General features: G+C 42.2%; 1 protein-coding gene across 6 annotated transcripts in view; it reads left to right on the top strand.

The window, feature by feature from the left end:
* PAX3 (paired box 3) overlaps window positions 1-3683 on the top strand; it is a 76575-nt gene extending 72892 nt beyond the window's left edge. For 3 of the 6 annotated variants that reach the window (XM_040074096.2, XM_058421917.1, XM_058421918.1), the window contains 2 exons: window positions 1275-1521; window positions 2053-3683. In XM_040074096.2, the coding sequence (XP_039930030.1) occupies window positions 1275-1521; window positions 2053-2087 (282 nt within the window). In that variant the 3' untranslated portion in view covers window positions 2088-3683. The remainder of the gene's footprint in view (window positions 1-1274; window positions 1522-2052) is intronic. The other 3 variants (XM_040074099.2, XM_040074097.2, XM_040074098.2) reach the window with 1 other exon arrangement.
* Window positions 3684-18860: the final 15177 nt, after the last annotated feature.

The following is an 18860-nucleotide window of genomic DNA, read 5'->3' as shown; positions in this document are numbered from 1 at the left end:
ATTCCAGAAGGAGCATCAGAATTTAAGAAACAGATATGTTCTTATGAGGTTTCATTTAGTCTTTAAAAATTAGACTCCAATTTTAAAAATCTCTCTTTAGTTTATGGCAAGAATTTCTGCAAAGCAAATTGATTGTCAAATAGCACATGTCGAATAATTGTAATGCCTTTTTGGAGCAAGAACAGCCTGTGAATTATCACAATATGCAGTTTTGGCAGAAGCTGTATGTCACCCATCCCTTAGAAGCTGCAGAATGTTTGTCAGGCTCTGAAGTGCAATTTATTTCAGCAAAAGTAAGGAAATCTCAGTCACACACTTATTTTCAAAGTGTTCTATAGTGGTGTGCCAGGAAAGGAAATGTTCACCAACCTGTAGTGGGAGAGATTTTTGTACAACAAGAACTTTTCACCGTAGTTTTGTGCTTGAAAATGCGGATGCTTTTGAAATTTCTTCTTGCTCTTCTACTGGAAATTATGGCCTAGAGGGCTGGGCTTTTATAGGGACAAGCATGTATTTTCCAGTAAACTCTTTTCAGCCACTGATTTCAAAACTGTCCCTGTAGAAGCAGCTTAATAAAGGAGTCACAGCTGAGTTGAAGTTGCTCTGGAGTGCCTGACCCTTTCTGCTGTGTTTTCTAACTCAGATGATGGAATCAATAACTGGTGTTAGGACCAGCATTTTCCTCTTGCACATTCATTTCTTTGCTGCACACAGAGCATGCAGCAGTGGGGGTATGGCTGCTCTGCCCCTTTCCCAGCACCAGAACATCAGGGTTCAGTGGGGTTCTTTGTTACTTCCATCAGTAGTGCTACTGGGCTCTGCTCCAAATTGATTTCATTGTAATAGTTGCTGACCTCGGAGAAGAAAATTGTGTGAGCTTTTTCACAGCTTTTTTATGTTTGTAGATCATGCAGGACATCATGGTTAAACAGCCACTACTTGTTTTTTGTTCTCATATAATTTAGTCCTCGAGGAATAAACATCTGCAGAACTCCCAGCTGGGGCTGGGATCAGGCACTCTAAAACCGTAAGAGTTCTAAAAAATATTATTCCTTACTTGCCCCAATATCACTTCTTATTGCTTGTTAGCCATCAGATTTTATTTTGGTGGATGATGCAACCAAATTCTCTTTCCTCTTGGGATTAGCTACTCAAAGCAAGTATCAAGTCTACCTGGTTTAGGAAATCAAATTATAGATTTGAGAACTTCTGTGGTTTTGTAAGCAATGCAGTTCTTCATACATTTTAACTCTTTCTATTATTTTGCCTCTTAGGTAATGGGACTCTTGACTAACCACGGCGGTGTGCCTCACCAGCCCCAAACTGATTATGCCCTGTCCCCTCTAACTGGGGGCCTGGAGCCCACCACCACTGTGTCAGCCAGCTGCAGCCAGAGGTTAGATCACATGAAGAGCTTAGACAGCCTGCCGACATCCCAGTCCTACTGCCCGCCGACCTACAGCACCACAGGCTACAGCATGGACCCCGTCACGGGCTACCAGTACGGCCAGTACGGCCAAAGTGAGTAGGGCATGTGTGTGCTGGGAGGGGCACCCAGCTGCCAACAGCCTGTGCTGGCTGTCTGTCTGTCTGTCTGTCTGCGGGGAAGGGAGTTCTGAGCAGAGATCCTCAGGGCTCACTGCTACTTCTCCTCAAAGCCACGCACTGGTGAGATAGCTGATTGTTCGAGCAGGATTTCTGCTGCATAATTATTTTCTTAAGTGATGTCAACAACATCTTGATGTTATTAATTGTTGAGACATGAAACCTGATTGCCATTAGGTAAAACATAAGGGTTGTCCAAAATGAAATAACCGCTGGCATTCCGCTATTAGAAACACATGTTCTTAATGAGGTCAGCTCAAGAATCATTACAGTATATAATCCCAGATACATAGAGTTTTGTCAAACTTGTCCTAGGAATAAAAATATTAGTCCCTTTCCTTTGATATATCAGTATTAAATATGACATTGTCAACCTGTAGTTGGCATGGCCCCATGCTGCGAGGTTGTCACAGCATGACTTAAAAAGCTTCTTTTGCTTTTTTGCAGGTGCCTTTCATTATCTGAAGCCAGATATTGCATAAATGAACTGTCCACTTCAAGTTAAAGCTGGTCTTGTTTTCCGGTCTCACTCCAAGGCTTGGATATGAGGGATCTTCTCAACACAGTGCAGCCTAAACTGGGGCAGTCCCACTGAGAGAAACAAGCTTGTTATGCTCTCTCCAGTCATAGCTTTTAGTAGACTTTTGAAGGCTGGACAAAGCTACACAGAAGACAAAGGCCAAAAGCAATAATGAATAAATGTGACATGCTTCATTATGAGTGGGTATACAAAACAGAGCAGTATTTAACATCACAGCCTGGCAAACATTCCATTTTTTTGTTGTTGTTGAAATTAATGTGCATTGATTGGGACAAATGGAACACTTTGAAACTAAACTTAGAGCAGTTGAGCTCTGCAAACTCTGACTCATCTGACATCCAGTGCTGACTTTAGTCTAACTTTAAAACAGCTCACTTTCTGAAGCAAGGTTGGGAGAGCCTCTCACTGTACACACTGGAAGTTGTCATCAAGAGGAAACGTCACAGTCCCTAGGAAGCTGGATAAGCATGAAAGACTTCCTGAGCAACTCATTGGTTACCTTACTGTGCTTTTGTAATCAGCTTGCCGATAAATGTCACTCGCAGGTTTTGCTTTACCAAGAGAGGAGATCTTGTGTACCATGAAATCCAGATTTTACCTTTTTGTTTGTGTTTTCCCAGTGTGTTTTACCTTTTTAAACAAACATGGGAGACAAAAACCCCACCAACAACGCGACTGATTTTTCATAACTGCCTAGCAATGTGCAATACTGTGTACCTCACACAAACTTTGGGATCATCCAAAGTCATAGATATAGAATCAGAACTATATTTTTGCAGGTACTTTTATTTTTGCAGTGCATAATTCCTGATGATAAAATACAGAAATGTTGCGTTCTGCTGGATTACTGAAATCCAGCTTGCTAATCACGATTTAAAGGTCATCTTCAGGAAACAATACGAAGAAATGATTACGTTTACATGTTTTTTAGTGATATACAGGACATAGACAGAGATGGACCTGTATTTGACACATCTGTTTAAATTATACAGTGATACCCAATATAGAAAGTATAATTATAGGAATCAAGGTTTACAAGAAGTTTTCATCGTGACATTTTAGAATGTCAATAAATTTGTGTTTTGTGATGTTGAGAGGAAGAGGACGATGGAAGGTGGGATTATTTATTTCTCTCTATTCTTGGAACAAAGAGGGAGGCAGAACACAAATACATTCCTTTTAGGGTTAAGGACTATGAAGTAGTGAGTTAGACTAGGTTCAGTACAGAGGTTAGTTCACACAATGGTCTTAAGGGTGATGGAAAAATGAAATATTATCTTTGTGTTGCAGCCTCTACAACAAAATGTGTTGTAAAAAAAAGAAAAACCCAAACAAACAAAAAAACAACAAAAAAAAGAAAACAAAAAAAGAAATGTCTTTCATGTAAAAAGTTCAGTAAATATTTACTATTTATAATGAATAAACATTATGAAGACTTGCAAAGCACTGATGATTTTGTCCTAAAATGTAGTATTGTGATAAATACATTGATACATTTTAATCTGAATATCATGAAGAAATAAACCATGTTATCTTCGATGCAGACTGTATTCATTATATGACGCTATTCTGCACACGTCCTGCGCTGGGGGAGCATCGGGCATTCTCTGTGCCCGGGTACTGCCTGTGTGCCACGTGGAACTCTGTGTCTGGGTGTGTGGGAGATAATGAACTTTGCATTTCTGAGTGCTGTCGGTACCAGCAGTACATCTTCCCAACAAGGGAAGAAGGAAGAAGCCCTTGCCATACATTCAAAAGAAAATAACACAGGTTTAAACCCAGCACAAACAGGGTAAACAGGGTGGCTTCAGAAAATGCAGGGACTCTGTAATCAGTTGTAGGCAGTATCTGTCCTGAATTATATTATTTTTCCTCAGAAACCTCAAGAATTTTTTAATAGGCCTATACACAAGCTGATTGTAACATGGGGAAGACCCTTCAAAATGAGTGGAGTAAATTTTACTGCCGCATCAGTGTGCAGGGGAATTTTACTTCAACCTAGGCTTGGTGAACATTTAATTTCCTCACTATTTTGTAGGGGATGTAACCACCTTGAATTTCTTTCTGCCTTTTTTCCACGTGCATTTTATTTTTGTTTTGTTCTTTTAAGTCTAGCCCTCTTCCATTGCAAAAGGAAGGAATAAATTTCTTGAACATCGGACATTAAAAATACTGAAAAATTGGGAAAGGTGATTTCTTTTATTTTCCTTTCCAGTTTCTGTTTCTCTGATACACTTTCTAACTTCTTAGTCAACTAAAATCTAAAATTCTCTTATTAACACCTATCCCCTGCTCTAAACTACTATTTTTTCTGATTTTCTTCAAAGTTGCTTCCAAGGACTTGGCCCTTGGCAATTGTCTCTTGTCCTAGGCTTCCTGCAAAGGCCACGTAAACTTCTATTTCCCCCTTGCAATCCCTTTTCTGTAAACTACTGGATAGAATCCTGCTTGCTTACACGGTTTGGAACGGGGTGATGAGTGCTCCCTCCCAGGAGCAGTGTACCTTTGTCACAGGGCGATTGAAAAATGTCACCTTGCTTTTCTGTTCCAGCAGCTGCAGGGCTGGGAGAGCTGTGATTTCTCCCCATGCCCTCAATCCCACTGAGGTGCTTCACTGACCTCACGCCAGGGAATGGGCATTTTGGCTGCTTCATCCTCTTCTCAAGGCTGTCCCAAGCACTTTCTTGTGTGAGAGCCTAATGCACAGCAGGAGAGACTGAAACAGGTTGGGGAGAAAAGGCCCCGTCCCTGCCCATGGTGGGGGCTGGAACTGGCTGATCTTTAAGCTCCCTGCCAACCTCAACCATTCTGTGGCTCTTTGAAAACCATTCATTCTTCTCACAGTCAAGCACAAGTTCTTCACTTCTCACGCAGCGAAGAACTGGGACGAGCTCTTGTCAGGGGGAGGGAGGAGCCAGGGGCAGAGGGACTAAGCAGCATCTTGATTTATCATGTGCTGTAGAAATCTTTGACAGAGCTGTAAGGACAACTTGGGATACTGTTGATCCCTTCTTGTTATCACTGTCAAGACTGGAGAGGTTCTTGGGAGCCACATGTGTTTCTGGGATATGAATCCTGAACGCTCAGAAAGTCAAAGGGGAATGAGCCTGCCATGGGTATTGCATTTGACAGAAGAACCATGCAACTGCTGGGAGGAATGTGCTCATAGCAATGGAGTCCAAACCCCACTCACTTATGAGTGCAGAAAGGGCAGGTCTCAGGGTCCCTCCTCTTATTTTCCTTGTTTCTGTGTGAGTGTGCATATTTTAGAAGAAGAAAATAAATCATCACAGCTGCTTAACCAAATGCCTGTCATCTCATTAAAATTGGAAGATTTTGAGAGACAGGTTTTCATAAAAAAAATTTTGTGTCACAACTATGATTTAAAAATTATTATTAAGTCTTCCTTTATCTAGAAATGACTTCTACTCCCATCACAATATCCAGTATATGCACTTTGTCATACTTTAGTATGTATTGCCATTCCCTTATCCTGGCATTAATGAATGAGCTAGGAAAAGAATAAATTTTAATAACACCTGTTATCCTTTTCCCTAGATATTTCAGTGTTTCTCATTTAAATAAAAACTAGAAATAAACTTTTTTCTCTAGTAATCACATGGTTTTCTACTCAGCATTGCTTAAAAATTCTCTATCCAAATTACAAAAGCTGTTGAAGTGTATCTTTCTGGGCTATTTTGAAAGGCACAAAATCTACAATCTACAAATCTTCACTGAAATGAAGATTGTCAGGCAGATCTGTGTCTTCAGAAATCCATTTCTTCACCTATGTGGTATTAAAGCTTTTAGTCCCTATGTTAAAGTCTGTGCAAATCAAAACACAAGTTATCTGACTACAGGTCTGTAACCTGTGTCTTCAAATGTAATGAAAAAATACAAAGCTACTTAACTTGGCAATTCCAAACCTCACCCAAAATTATCACATGCCACTAACACTTTTTGGTAGCAAGGATGCCTGCATTTTCTCAGAAGTATGGTAGACAACAGCATGTAAACTATATGTTATGTCTGAATTCTGTGATATATAAGAATATATAAGAATGTATGAGAATATATGAGATTATATAAGAATATATAAGAAATGGATTGTCTCTGGTTACTGCTGATGTGTAAAGCATACATTTTTGCTGTGTTGGTAACCATGAACATTCTCAACATTTGCTATCCATAAAGTCTTCTGGCCTTAAAGTCTATAAAGTAGATAACCAGAAGATACCTTTGGATGAAATAAGAAGAAATTAATTTAAAGCAATATCAACGACCATCAGAAAACTGGAATAGCTTGAATTTATAAACTTCTTTGTATTGTTCACTTCAACATTCTGCTTAATTGCAAGAAAACCTGAATTCTGATTAGAAGATCCAATTTTTAATTTATTTTCACTTTTCCAATGACATCTAGATGCTCCCTAAGACAACTGGAGAGTCGGTCCTAGGATTATTTAAAGAAGCACGTGAGTTGATTTGCTGTTCAAGATATTTGTTTACTGTAAAATAATAAAATTTGCATTCTGTTTCTGTGGTCATTGCAGGTGAGAGGCCATTTGGTGTGTCAGATATTCTCCCTGTTCTCTCCCAGCACTTCTGGGCAGTTCACCAAGGCTGGGAAATTCTCATCAGGCTCAGGAAGCAAAATGCTACAGCTAGGGGATTAGGTCTTTTCAAAAACTTACAGGTATTTATCATTCACACAGGCTTCAAAATCAGGATGTACCTAGTGCTGGCGCTTGGCTCTGTCTTGCCATCGTGGCTCCCACAATCAGCACTTTGCAGTGTTCACACACAGTTTAAATCTGCTTAGTGCAATTACATCTCCTCAGAACCAGAGACTGATTAACCCAGGGTGGCTGTGGACAGCTTGGGCACTGCAGCATTTTGACAGGCACTGTTTATTATTCAGCTACTCAGGCAATGTCATGAAAAATCATAATAAAACGAGGAAGACACATCACATTTGACCTTTGCTGAATAATTTAATAAAGCCAGCTCGATACACAAATATGAAAGAGCAGTTGCTGCTAAGAGCGGAACTATTGCTTCCTTGTCTGAGAATTGGAAACAGTTCAGAAGCTTTATTAACCATTCGGTGTCTTCATCTTCAGCAAAGTTTGTCCCTTAGGCCATTACCAAATGTTAAGCTGCTTGTTTCTCCCCACACTCCCCTCCTTTCAGCACTCACACGGGTACCTTTGCTTATGCTGTACACAGTTATGGTCTCAGTTCTTCTCATGTCTCTGTACAATTATCCATTTTTTTCTCCTCACAGACCCAGTTTTATTTGCACAAACATTTTTCTCCCCATATATATGCATTTATTCATAATTGCACATACCTCTTAAATTTTAGCTTTAAAAGGGTGATTGTTACAGGTACTCCGCCCACTCAAGCCATGATATTTTATAATTCAGAAATCCAGAGATGGAAAAAAATGTCTGGAGCCGCTCTCGTGTCAGTGTTCCCATGGTCAGTACCAGATTAATTAATTTATTAATTAAAATTAATAAGGGTACGAATCTCCTGAGGTTTTGGAAATGCTGTTTAGGCTGCCCTTATCCTGGGGCAGGGTCTGTGGGGCTGGGAGTGGTGTGGCTCACAGGGACCACGTGGTTCTGCACTACATGAGCCTGAGAGCACCACTGCGGTCTTGCCCCTCTGTGGAGTTCGTGCCACAGCGTTTCACTGAACCTTTTTTCCATCACCCCCATCTGAAGTCTCCAGGTGGTGGAGGACACACTTTGCCCTCCACGTCATGGCTTCTCCTCATTGCCTCCCTTTCCCTCGTGGCTCTCCAACAAACTTGTGTCCTGCCACTCCACAGGTGTCCAACAGCCACATCTTTTATCCCAGTGCCTGTGGCAGCTCCATAGAATTTCTCTTTCACTTGCTCTTCCCAAAGACCCTGACCCGCACCAACTGCAGCGCTCCCAAAACCTCACATCTCAGTTTCACCTGGCCCTGACACCTGAGGGAAATACTTGCACAGCCAGGGCTGCCTGATTTGAAAAGGGGATAATGAACGTGCGTGAACAGGTAAGGCGGAGCTCAGCTTTTCCTTTCGAGCCCAGAAGGGTTTCCGAGCGCAGAGCCGTGTAACCATGCCGGGCGCGGGGTGGGGACGGTGGGAGGGCAGCGGGGAAACCGGAGTTTGTGGGGAGCAGCCAAAAGGCGGCCCTCAGCAGCTGAGAGGACACAGCCCCGAGGAGAGCGCAGAGCCACTGCCAGGAGCAGCTTGTCACCTGCTGCCACTGGAGACAGAGGGGACAGCACTCGACTGGGGGTGCTGGTGGTGCGCCGGGGCTCGGGGGCGTGTGAGCCGCCAGCGTGTCCCGGTGCCATGTGCAGCGCAAACAGCACGGCCCTCTCCCCTGTGGGTGGGTGCAGAGACTGCAGGAACCCTGCTGGCAACCCCCTGGGAAACCTAAAGGATTCTTTCCGCTCAGGGTTAGGTCCAAGTACAGTTTTCCACTTGGATGTTGCTGTCCCAGGGAAGGTGTACAGTGGGTGGGAGGGGAGATGGTGCTGTGGCCCCTCAGTACCCCTAAAAGTGCATTCTTCTCATGTGTGTGGGAGCAGCAAGGAGTTGCTGAGGGGAGCAGCGGGGGCAGAGGGGTCCCCAGAGAGGCTGCCTTTGGGGCAGAGCTCAGTCTGTCCTTGGAGGATGGCTGGGAAGAGCATGTGCCATTTCTGGAGCTGGCTCCTGGTGCAGGGAGGACTGTGCGAAATTAGATCCCCTTCCCTTTCAGTACTCCTGGGACATGGCAGGGCCATGCCAATGCTGCAGAGGTCCCAGGTGATCCCTGTGTGAGCAGCAATGGGATATGGTGGGGAACAGCATCTCTGAGCTTCTTCCCAGGGCAGACAGCTCCTGTGAGCCTTCACTTCAGCCTGGCTTTGTTTTCAGAGCATTTTGTCGGACCCAGTCATGCTCCAGACTGTGTCTGCCAGTGCTGGGACAGCGATGGAGCCTCAGGTGGGAGGGCTCTGCCAGTCCTGCCAGGCTGTCCCAGCCAGGTGCTGTCCCCAGGGGCAGGGACAGGGTGCAGGGCTGGCCCGCCCTGCCTGGCTGGGAACCAAGCACTGCAAAACCGCCTGTGAGATGCTTGGTTTGGCTAAAATGACCCTGTAGAATCCGGTAAATTATTTCTGGGGTTTAGACATGCATCAAACTTGTGGCAGAAATCCTTACCTACCTCCTTTTGTAATCCTTCTTCATAAAAGGCTACATAAATGCCAGATATTTGAAGGATCTGGAAGGAAACATTTTCTCCACCCCCCCATCTACGGGAAAATATAATTGCTACTAGTGTGGATAATATCACAAGTGCTCTTGGCAAAGAGGAACTTGGAGTAGTTAATTTTTTTACTGCTAAATATATATACATAACCTTCTAAAAAGAATACACAGAGTAGATAAGGAGCTCAATCTTATGCCCATGTGCACCCATTTTCCTTTGATTTTTAGTGGAAATTTCAGGTGTGTGAGAACCCAGAGATAGCAAAGATGAGTGAACAAGGCAATTTTGATCTGTGAAACTACAGTTCTGTTACTTCTATTCTGATTCTGCTCAAGTTCATCAGGAAAGATTAACTTTGGCAGTTTGTTCAGTGACTAAATCTTGATATTTTTGTGGCTTAATTCATAACATAACTGTAAGCTATTGCCCTGTGTTTATATTTCCCATCCATTTCTCACATTTCCAAAGCATACTGATATGTGATCCTGGCAATTTAGCTACCATAATTGGCATTTTTCTAGGGCCAAAAGGAAACAAATTCCTTATCCTCCATACTTCTTTAATTTCTGAAAAACAACAAGTAACATGGTTAATCCTCTTTTTTGATCTTTTCCCCCCTTTGAGTTTTTCTTATGGTCTTTTCCTTTTAATCTTTTACGTTCTTTTTAATCTTCACTCATTGTCCCCCTGCATTTGAAGAATTTCATGTTCTTACATCTCTAAAAAGAATTGGACCACTTTATGGAAATAGCTCTTTAGGATCTTGTTCAAAGCACCATTATGTACTTTTAACTGTTTGGGGGAGGGTGAAGAAAGGAGAGAAAAAGCAACTTTAAAAGCAATGTTTGTTTGTGTAACCTAGCAGAACACTGATGCAGAAACAATGTCCGGAAACACCCCAAGTTAAAATAAGTCTTTAAGTGCTTTAGATGAGCAGGAGGATGAATAAGCATCTGCCTTCGATAGCGGTGGGATCACATCAGCTGACTCCAGGTGGAGGTGTGTTGGGCAGGACCATTTCAGGAGGGGCCAAGCAGAGCAGCACGGGTGAGCTCTGTGCCTCACCTGTGAGCAGCTCCTCCCAGTCTGGAGGGGACGAGCTGTGCTGTGGGGATGCAAACCCTTTAAAACTTTCCAGAGAGCACCATTACAGCCCCAGGTAACTCTTTGTACATCAGCCTTTCGCAGGAGGTGGGGAGACAACTCTGGGAGCAGCCATGTGGAAACTGGGGAAGGGCAGTATCAGTTTTTCTAAGGATGTTTTGCTCTGGCCTCCAGTGGCCTTTCCTCTGGGTGACCTGGGCTTGTCACAGCGGGTTTGAAGGGGAAGGTGTCACACTGAGTTTGCTGGGCCAGGTTTTTCACATACCTGTGGGATGAAGCCCACGTATTGACAAGCATGGGCCAGTGCTAATACAGTAATTTATCTTCCTGGCTTAGGCTGATGTAGCTCTGTCTGAATGCTGGAGAAGGAAAGGTTTTTGTGCCTTTCATCAAGCACTAAAAACCAGCTTAAATATGTGAGGATGCCAGTGCACTGCATAGCATATGATGAGTTTAAACACTTATTTCTAGGAAATAAGGACTACAATTCTCAAGATTCAGGCTGAAGCTGTGTTTTAAGAGGCAAGGTGAAGCACCTTGCTCATTGCATGCCCAAAACTGCCACTGTGAATTCAGTGGTATGACTTTTGTCACTCAATTCTCGACTCAGTTGTGGTGTCCTACCCCTCAAAACCCTCTTTAGTTTTTTATTTTTGTTTTGCTAATCTCAAAAGCCCCAGAAACTGGCCAACAGAGGTCATGTGTTTCTCAAGCTGGCAAGAAATTTACAGGGATTAGCATGTGTCCAATTTAATTCATGCAGAATTGCAGGCTTCTTTTACTAGAGCAAATTCTTTAAAAAACAAACAAATGGCAAGAATTTACAGAGTTCTGGAAAAGTTGCAAAACCTAAATGAAAATCCTTTTCCAGTCACATGAATATAAATTGGGCATAGTTCCCCTGAAGATTTTATACTAGTTTAATGCATGTATTTCATTTGTAGTTAGACTGCTGATAAAACTTTTCTTCTGTCGCCTCAAAAACAAGATTAGGTCCTCTCAATATCTTCTGCTTTAGCCACAAGAATAGGTGAATTAGATCTCTCCTGTAACTTGGCCCCAAGCAAGAACAGGATTTGGCATTGCACTTTATTGGAATTTTAAATCTTTTTTCTTTCTATTTTTTTTTTTTTTTAAGGCTGATTTTAAAACAAATAGTTAAAATGTGGAGCTGAGCATTTCGTCTAGAAGTCGCATATTCTAAATGTACTTATACCGTAGTCTGCTGCTCATATAAAATTACAGACTTCACTTTCATCTTTCTTTTTACAAGAAACCCTTAATGACAAATGCAGGCTGTTTAGTGATACCGATATACTGCAATCTTAGCATGTGAATTAGTCATCATACAATCAGTTCAGGGGGTCAGGCCTAAAGAAACAGTGCAGAGTTGGCAAACTGCTAGTCTGGTGATGTGCTCTCCACTTCAAAGTCATGGTGCTTATTCCCCAGAATTCAGATCACAGAAAGAAACAGCTGGTATTGTCGTTTGTGGCAGTAAGGACTTTTTTTTGTTTTTTTTTGTAGCAAGATAAGGTTTCACTACTTTGTAAAACAACAATTTACTTTAGAGTGACCCAGCCTGTAAAACACAATAGGAAGCAGGAATCCACGGAGCACTGCTCTGCTATTATTATGCAAGTAGACATGACCTGTGACAAACCGCACTGGAGAAGACTTAACCTCCTTGCTCCTTGTCTGAAAATATTCAGTGTAGTCCACTTGTCAGTGGCAGTCAAAGGTTTCATATTCCAGAATGACTTTATAAGCAGTTCTTTTCTGTTCGGGTGTTGCTCCCTTGCATATTTCCAGTGCGGCACGTATTTTTGGCAGCCCACAGCTACAGACTAGCAGTCCTAATGCTTAATGCAAACACATTAAAAGCTTCAACTTTACACCCAAGCTCCAAGGCTGTCAAATTTCAGTTAAAATTTAAGTTTTCTTGTTCAGTTTGTAGATAGTAGATGATTAAAACACCACTTTTTTTGTTGTTGTTGTTGCTCTTCCCCTAAACTCCCATCACATCACATCTCACTGGTTCTTTTAAAGTCATTTCACCTTGTAACCTGAGCAGATTTGTTGCCCAAATATTGTGGGGGTAGGGGAATAAAAACCTAAATCACACATTTTAAACTGCCTGGCAGATGTGTGTCTCAGGGATTTGTTATTGTCCTATTATTGTTATTATTCATAGACTTCACAGACAAGGCATGCTTATCAGCCAAATGCCTCATTATCAAATGACTGAGACCCAGTAAGTGCTTAACAGCATTCCTTACCAAAAGAGGAAACGGTTCCAGGCCAGATCCAACTCTGCCAGAGCTGATGGACAGAGTCCCACTTCAATGAAGCATCACTTGGGGCCCCTGGATGCTCACTCCCCTCTATTTTCCGACATGCTTTTTAATTCCCCAAAATGAACCAAACAGCTTTAGCTTCTCTCATCTTGCAATGTGTTCTGCAACTTCTGGAAAGGAACCTGGACACAAGGAAAAATGCTACAGAACAAAAAGAGCCACAATACAAACCATATGACAACGCCTATTTCTTCATCCTCTTTGTCATGTTGTTTTACTCTTTCCTGGCATTGACTGTCTTTTTTGGTTATGTACGCTCGAAGAAAGCAGTTTCAAAGCAAGATCCTTACCAGGAGTTCATCGAGGATAGGAATCGAAATAAGAAGTGGAACATGACCCGGCCAGGGGTGGTGAAACTCGACTTTGAAGAAGAAAGCATTCTTTGAACTCCTCAAACCAAAATACTCTGCAAAACACACCGGACTGTCTCCGCTGCCAAGATCTCAAGTGAAGATCTACACATTTATCTTGTTCAACCGTTACCCTCACAATTAATCAGAGTATTGCTTGAAATAGGTAAAGGAAAAAGAACTTCATTTCTTTTGTTTTCTTGTAATCCATTTGTTACTGGAATATATATTTTCTGAATATTGGAGAAATCTTATAAACTTTAAAATGAGAGTGGGAAGAGGACATTTTTGCCTTTTGCTCCCAGTTTGGTGCAACAAGAATGGGAATCCATCCTACACAGAGACCCTGAATTCAAGACAAAGGACTAGTTTTTGTATGCATATACCCACTCCAGTGGAATGCTGTTTCATCTGTGTCCTTCAGACCTGGGAACTGGAGCGTAGTATCCCTGGGAATTGCCTCCTTGGAACAGCAGAATGCATTTTGCCCAGACCAGCAAATACTACTTAACATGTAAATATAGAAAAGCTCCTCTTGCATTCCCTCCCCTCAAAAATTAATTTCATATGCTATGGCAAAAGATTGAAAAAAACATCTGCAAAATGTAATTAAAATGTTTCTAGTGGAAAAGCAGGTTGTGTGTTCAGTGAGTTTAGAGTCCTTGCCTTGTCCATGTTTAGTATGTATTTATTCTTCACCGGTTTCTAATTGAAGTGTACGTTTCATTTATAGAGAATGGTAAATACAGCTGATCACAAACCTATCATGAGAAGGGCCTCTCTGTGTCTGCAGTAAATATTTGCTAAAATATTGCACAAGCTTTGCTCAGAGTTGTACTGAACACATTAGTCTACCATCTGATTTATTAATTTCTCTTCTTGTTAATATGTATTTAAAAAATAAGAGTTCTGACATAGAACATATTGCTGTGCTTAATAGGAAAGAACAGTGCTGCAGTGCTCACTGATATCCTGCATGTGCTATGGCACACTGCTGTGATAGCACATGTGTTCATCTTCTGAGCCTTTAACTTGTGTCCCTCCTTAGCCAAGGACTCCCATTAATGGTCTCCACTTGGATCTTGTGTGTGCCTGCTTGGATGCATTACACGGGGGGCTGCACGACAGAGCCCCTGGCACATGGGGGCTCCTCAGAGAGCTCTCTGAGCACAGTAGTCATTTTCAGGCAGCAGGTAGGCTCTGACTTTTCCTCACTGTGCATACAAAGCGGGGCAAATAAATTTCCATGTACGTATTATTTTTTCCTGCTAGTGGAAATAGACGGTTAAGGATTTGGTTTTTCCAAAGTGTGTAGCCCTCATGATTATGTATGGACTGTTTTAGGGATGTGTAGATTTTGAATTCTGTCTATATTCAGAGAAGGATTTTATATCTATTCAGCCTGGGCTAAATGACCAGATGTTGTTCCTGTTTCCTGGTGGGATGTGTTCTGGTGTGTGTGCAAGCAGGGAGGTTGATGCTATGCATAACCCCATCTCATAAAGTTGATATCTGCTTCCCGCTTACCAGCATGAGTGTTTGTAGAAGAAGATCTTGACTCGGCTCAGAGTGCTCTGTTCCTGATAGCTGTGCCACAGGAAGATAATGAGCATAAGGTGAAACTTTCTCAGTTGTACTTGTTCAGCCTTTAAGGATTTGTTGGTCAAACAAATCTGAGGCAGAGGCCACTCCTGTAGCCTAAATGCGGGGGTGGGATATGTACGGAACACTGATGTGGAAGGGATGAACACAAGCTTTTCAACAGGCCAGAAAATGTTCACAGATGTACTTTTGCTCGATTCATCCAACTCCAATTTAAATGGTTTTGACTGTATTAACAAGACCAGAGCTGCAGTTCTTGCACAAATCAATGTTTCGTCTATGTTATGCGTGTCCTGGCTGCTTCATCTAGAGTTTGGAGTGGAAAAATGAAAGTTCAAGTTATCTGCATTCACATCATGCTCCTGACTTTGGAGTATGTGAAATTGAAATCACTCTGAGTTGAGTGGCTTGTTAGGGCTTGGAGCAAATGGGCAGAACAACTCTTTAAAACACAGAATTCTGGCTTCCTTTTGTGCTCTGAAAGACTGTGTAAATGCTCTTCTGACAGAAGATCTTTTACTGTTTTTATCTTGTAGTCAGTGTTTTTTTTTATTCTTTGCAGTGTATGCTACATCATCTTAAAAATTAAAGATAATTCTTTGAAACTTCCTTCATACCCATGTCCTTTATTTCTGTAATCTGTTTCTGCTTTTGTCTTACCAAGCAATTATCAGATCAGCCAAAATCCCTTAAACATTCTTCAGCAATGTGCTGCTATTGTCTGGAGTTTAGACTTTTTGGAAACGTTCACAGCTCACTTAACAACAAGACCGCAAACAAAAAAAATTGTTCTTCAAACAATATTACATCGTTCCGTGCCTGCTGCGTGCGTGTGTGTGTGTTTTCTGTGTGTGTGTTTGTGTGTGTTTTCTGTGTGTGTTTGTGTATGTTTTCTCTATGTGTTTTCTGTATGTGTTTTCTGTATGTGTGTGTTTTCTGAGTGTGTGCTTTCTGTGTGTGTGTGTGTTTTCTGTTTGTGTGTGTGTTTTCTGTGTGTGTGTGTGTGTGCCAACAAGATGAGGCTTTTTCCTGTCCCATCTCAGTGCAGTAGTAAAAATGTCTCTTTGTCAGTGTTAGCCACAGCACACATTGGAGGCATTATGGGCTTTTTCTCTTGTGTGTGTCGAAGCCTGTTCATCCCTGCCCAGGTGCTCTTACCAGTAGCAAATGAGAGGGGACAATTCCACGCTGCAGCTGCCACAGGCAGGTCCTCAGCCACGAGAGGGTTTCTGAGTGTGCAGCCACGTCCCTCTGCCCTCCCAGCTATCCAGTGAGCTAGCTGGGGCTGGAGAAGTTTGAGGTTTGGAAGGGTGGCACAAGATCTGTGTGCAGCCTTGGGAGCTGAATGCCATCTTTGTAGGACGAGACCCCTATCTGACCAGTGGTGTGCATAGAGAAGGAGGGTGAAAGGTGCATGTCCTTCCCTCAGCAGAAGGAAACAGGACAAGGCACTGCACTTTTGGGGTCTCCACAGAATGATGTGTTGGCTGCCTGCTAGGGAAACTGTGGTGAGGGCAGCGAGGGCAGGGATAAATGACACACATACCATGATGTGATGTGAAATTTCTGAGGCAGCTAACACATTGCCCATAATGTGAGAATTATTCACTTCGTTCTGTCTTCTGTGCATGAAACCAGTGTCAGTGCAGTGCTTCCAGAGCTCACAGAAGCCTCTGATGTGTAACCTTGCCAGTCTCCTTTACAGCCACCTCTGGTTTTCCGTGTGGGGTGTGAAACAGGAATAGGAGAGCCAAAATAACTCCATTCATGGTGAGTCCTGGGCTGTGAAGTATGATTTACACCTCTGAGATAAGCAGAATGCTCCAGGCTAAGCACTGGAGAAGGAAGGGGGGTGGGGAAAGGAGGGCATTACAAAACACCATGATGAGGATTGAGCCCAGGAAAGGGGCTGTGATGTTGCAGGAAATGGGGTTAGAGAGGCTTTTTGTGGCAGTAAGAGTCAGTTCTACATGCTAATATGTGCCTTGAACTTTAAAAGTTTTAGCATTGCAAGAAGATAGAGATTCACTAATTATTTTTGGTTTGTATTTTTTTCTCTCTCTGCTTACTGGTGTTCTGAATTAACATCACTCATCTGGTGATCTCACTAAGAACCTTCTTGTTCCCCCTTCCTTGCTAGTAGGAAACATCCTAAAACCAACTAGATCATGGGTATTGCTTCAGTTCCCCTACTTTTTGCTATTTCTTGTGGCCCTCTATAACACATTGCAGCTGATGTGTGTGGGCTGCTTTTGGGGAGGCGTCCACTTTGAATTTAGTTTGAGCATTTTGAGATCCTCTATTAAAAGCTTCACTGAAATGCAGGCATGTTGCAGTTTCCACTCGGCCTTTGAGAATTAGTACTGCAGCTCCCTCAGACTGCTTTGCAAGGTCTACTTCTGATTAAACTCCTGCTGAGAAATATTAGGTTTTTCTCTAATTTTATTTGCCAAAATATATACCCATGTGACACTTGTGTTTTAATGTATTAGGGTTTGTCTTCCTCTGAATGCCAAAATTATGACAAATAAGCAGGATCAACTAGAATGGCAGATATTTTGTACTGCCCTCATTCTGGTGTAAATCTGGAGTAAGTTGATTTGGCTGTGTAAACTCTGGTGTTTGCTGGTATGTGAATTACATCTAGAACTGAATCTTATCGATATATTTTGACTACTTACAGCTCTGAACTCCTCAAATGAAGCTCTCTGCACCCATGAAGAGCCTAAAATGCATACTGGGTGACCAAGTGTTCCTGCAGCCTGTAGGCAGCTGTAGACACTGAGTTTTCTTTTGTTGTAATTACTAATGCATGGAAAACTTCATGGCAGTGACTGCTGTTGCATTCCAGGAAAAGTTAAGTATGCCTGAATTAAAGCAAGCCTGGCACTATATCTTTCTCTACCTTGTTAGTTGGCATGGCAGATGCTGCAAACTTTCGTCACTTCATCTGCGACATACCTGGATGCGTAGGCAAAGAGGGCCTGATATTTAGTAAGGAAATACTTCTCTCATCACAGGAACACAAAAAATGACTTTATGGAATTGCCCAAGTACCTCTGGCCTGGATTCAGAGGAGCACACAAGTCTACACTGAAATCTTCTGTCAGTCATGTGTACGAGTGCAGTGGGACTTGGAGAGCACATGCTTAAAATTAAACACATGCTGCCATGTTTTCCTGAGCAAGCCTGCTTCCCGAGCTTGGAAATTCAGTAAGTGCAGCAATCTGTGCTACAAACTTAAGCAGCTGAAATAGGATGATTTTTTTCTCCTTTTTTTTTTGTGTGTGTGGGATGTGTAACAGCAAATCCTTTGCCATGTAAGTAAGCTTAGTAAATTAACAGAGTTCATACTTCTGGGAATAAGTAAATTCTGGGGGCTTGTTTTGAATCAAATAAATGTGAACCCTGCAAAGACTCTTTTCCTCCATAACAGAATGACACAGTTGGAGACCTTCCAGCTTTTTTGGCTATTCTAAAAAAAAAAAAAAAAAAAAAATTGGAAGGAACAACAAGCCTTGACTGACAACTTGTTCTAGTATAACTGTGCACTATGTTCAACTTGTTTTATAAATTCTCAGCAACAGAGCCTTCTTTTCAGCTTGGGAATGCTATGTGACCTAGCACATGAAACTGCAGCAAATGTAGATAGCAGTGCCCCCTCCCTGCCATATATTTGCTTTCATCCCCCAAGACAAAGGACAACCAAAGGAGTCATGAAATTAACACGAAGATAAAATATTCTGCCAATTGAGGTTACATGGCTGGGTATCCTTGGGTGTACAAGAAAATGCTCAATGTATATCCAACAAGTCAAAAGAAAATTGTACTTTTTTCTGGCTCATTTAGAAGCCTGTTGTCAGGCCTAACATATTTGCTGGGGCAGCTGTCCTTGTTTTCTGCCCTGGCAAAGCACTCCTTATCTCGTGGTTGCATGCTGATGACATCATTCCTACCTCTGTGTCTGAAGAGGACTAAACTTGGATGCAGTTTTGTTGGTGTGTCAAAATCTTTCAGTGATCACTTAGTCCTTTCCCTTGAGTCA

This window comes from Hirundo rustica, chromosome 10 (assembly GCF_015227805.2).
Source record: "Hirundo rustica isolate bHirRus1 chromosome 10, bHirRus1.pri.v3, whole genome shotgun sequence".
Lineage (NCBI taxonomy): Eukaryota > Metazoa > Chordata > Aves > Passeriformes > Hirundinidae > Hirundo > Hirundo rustica.
Note: the sequence above shows the minus strand (reverse complement) of the source record. Positions and strands in the feature narration are given on the sequence as shown.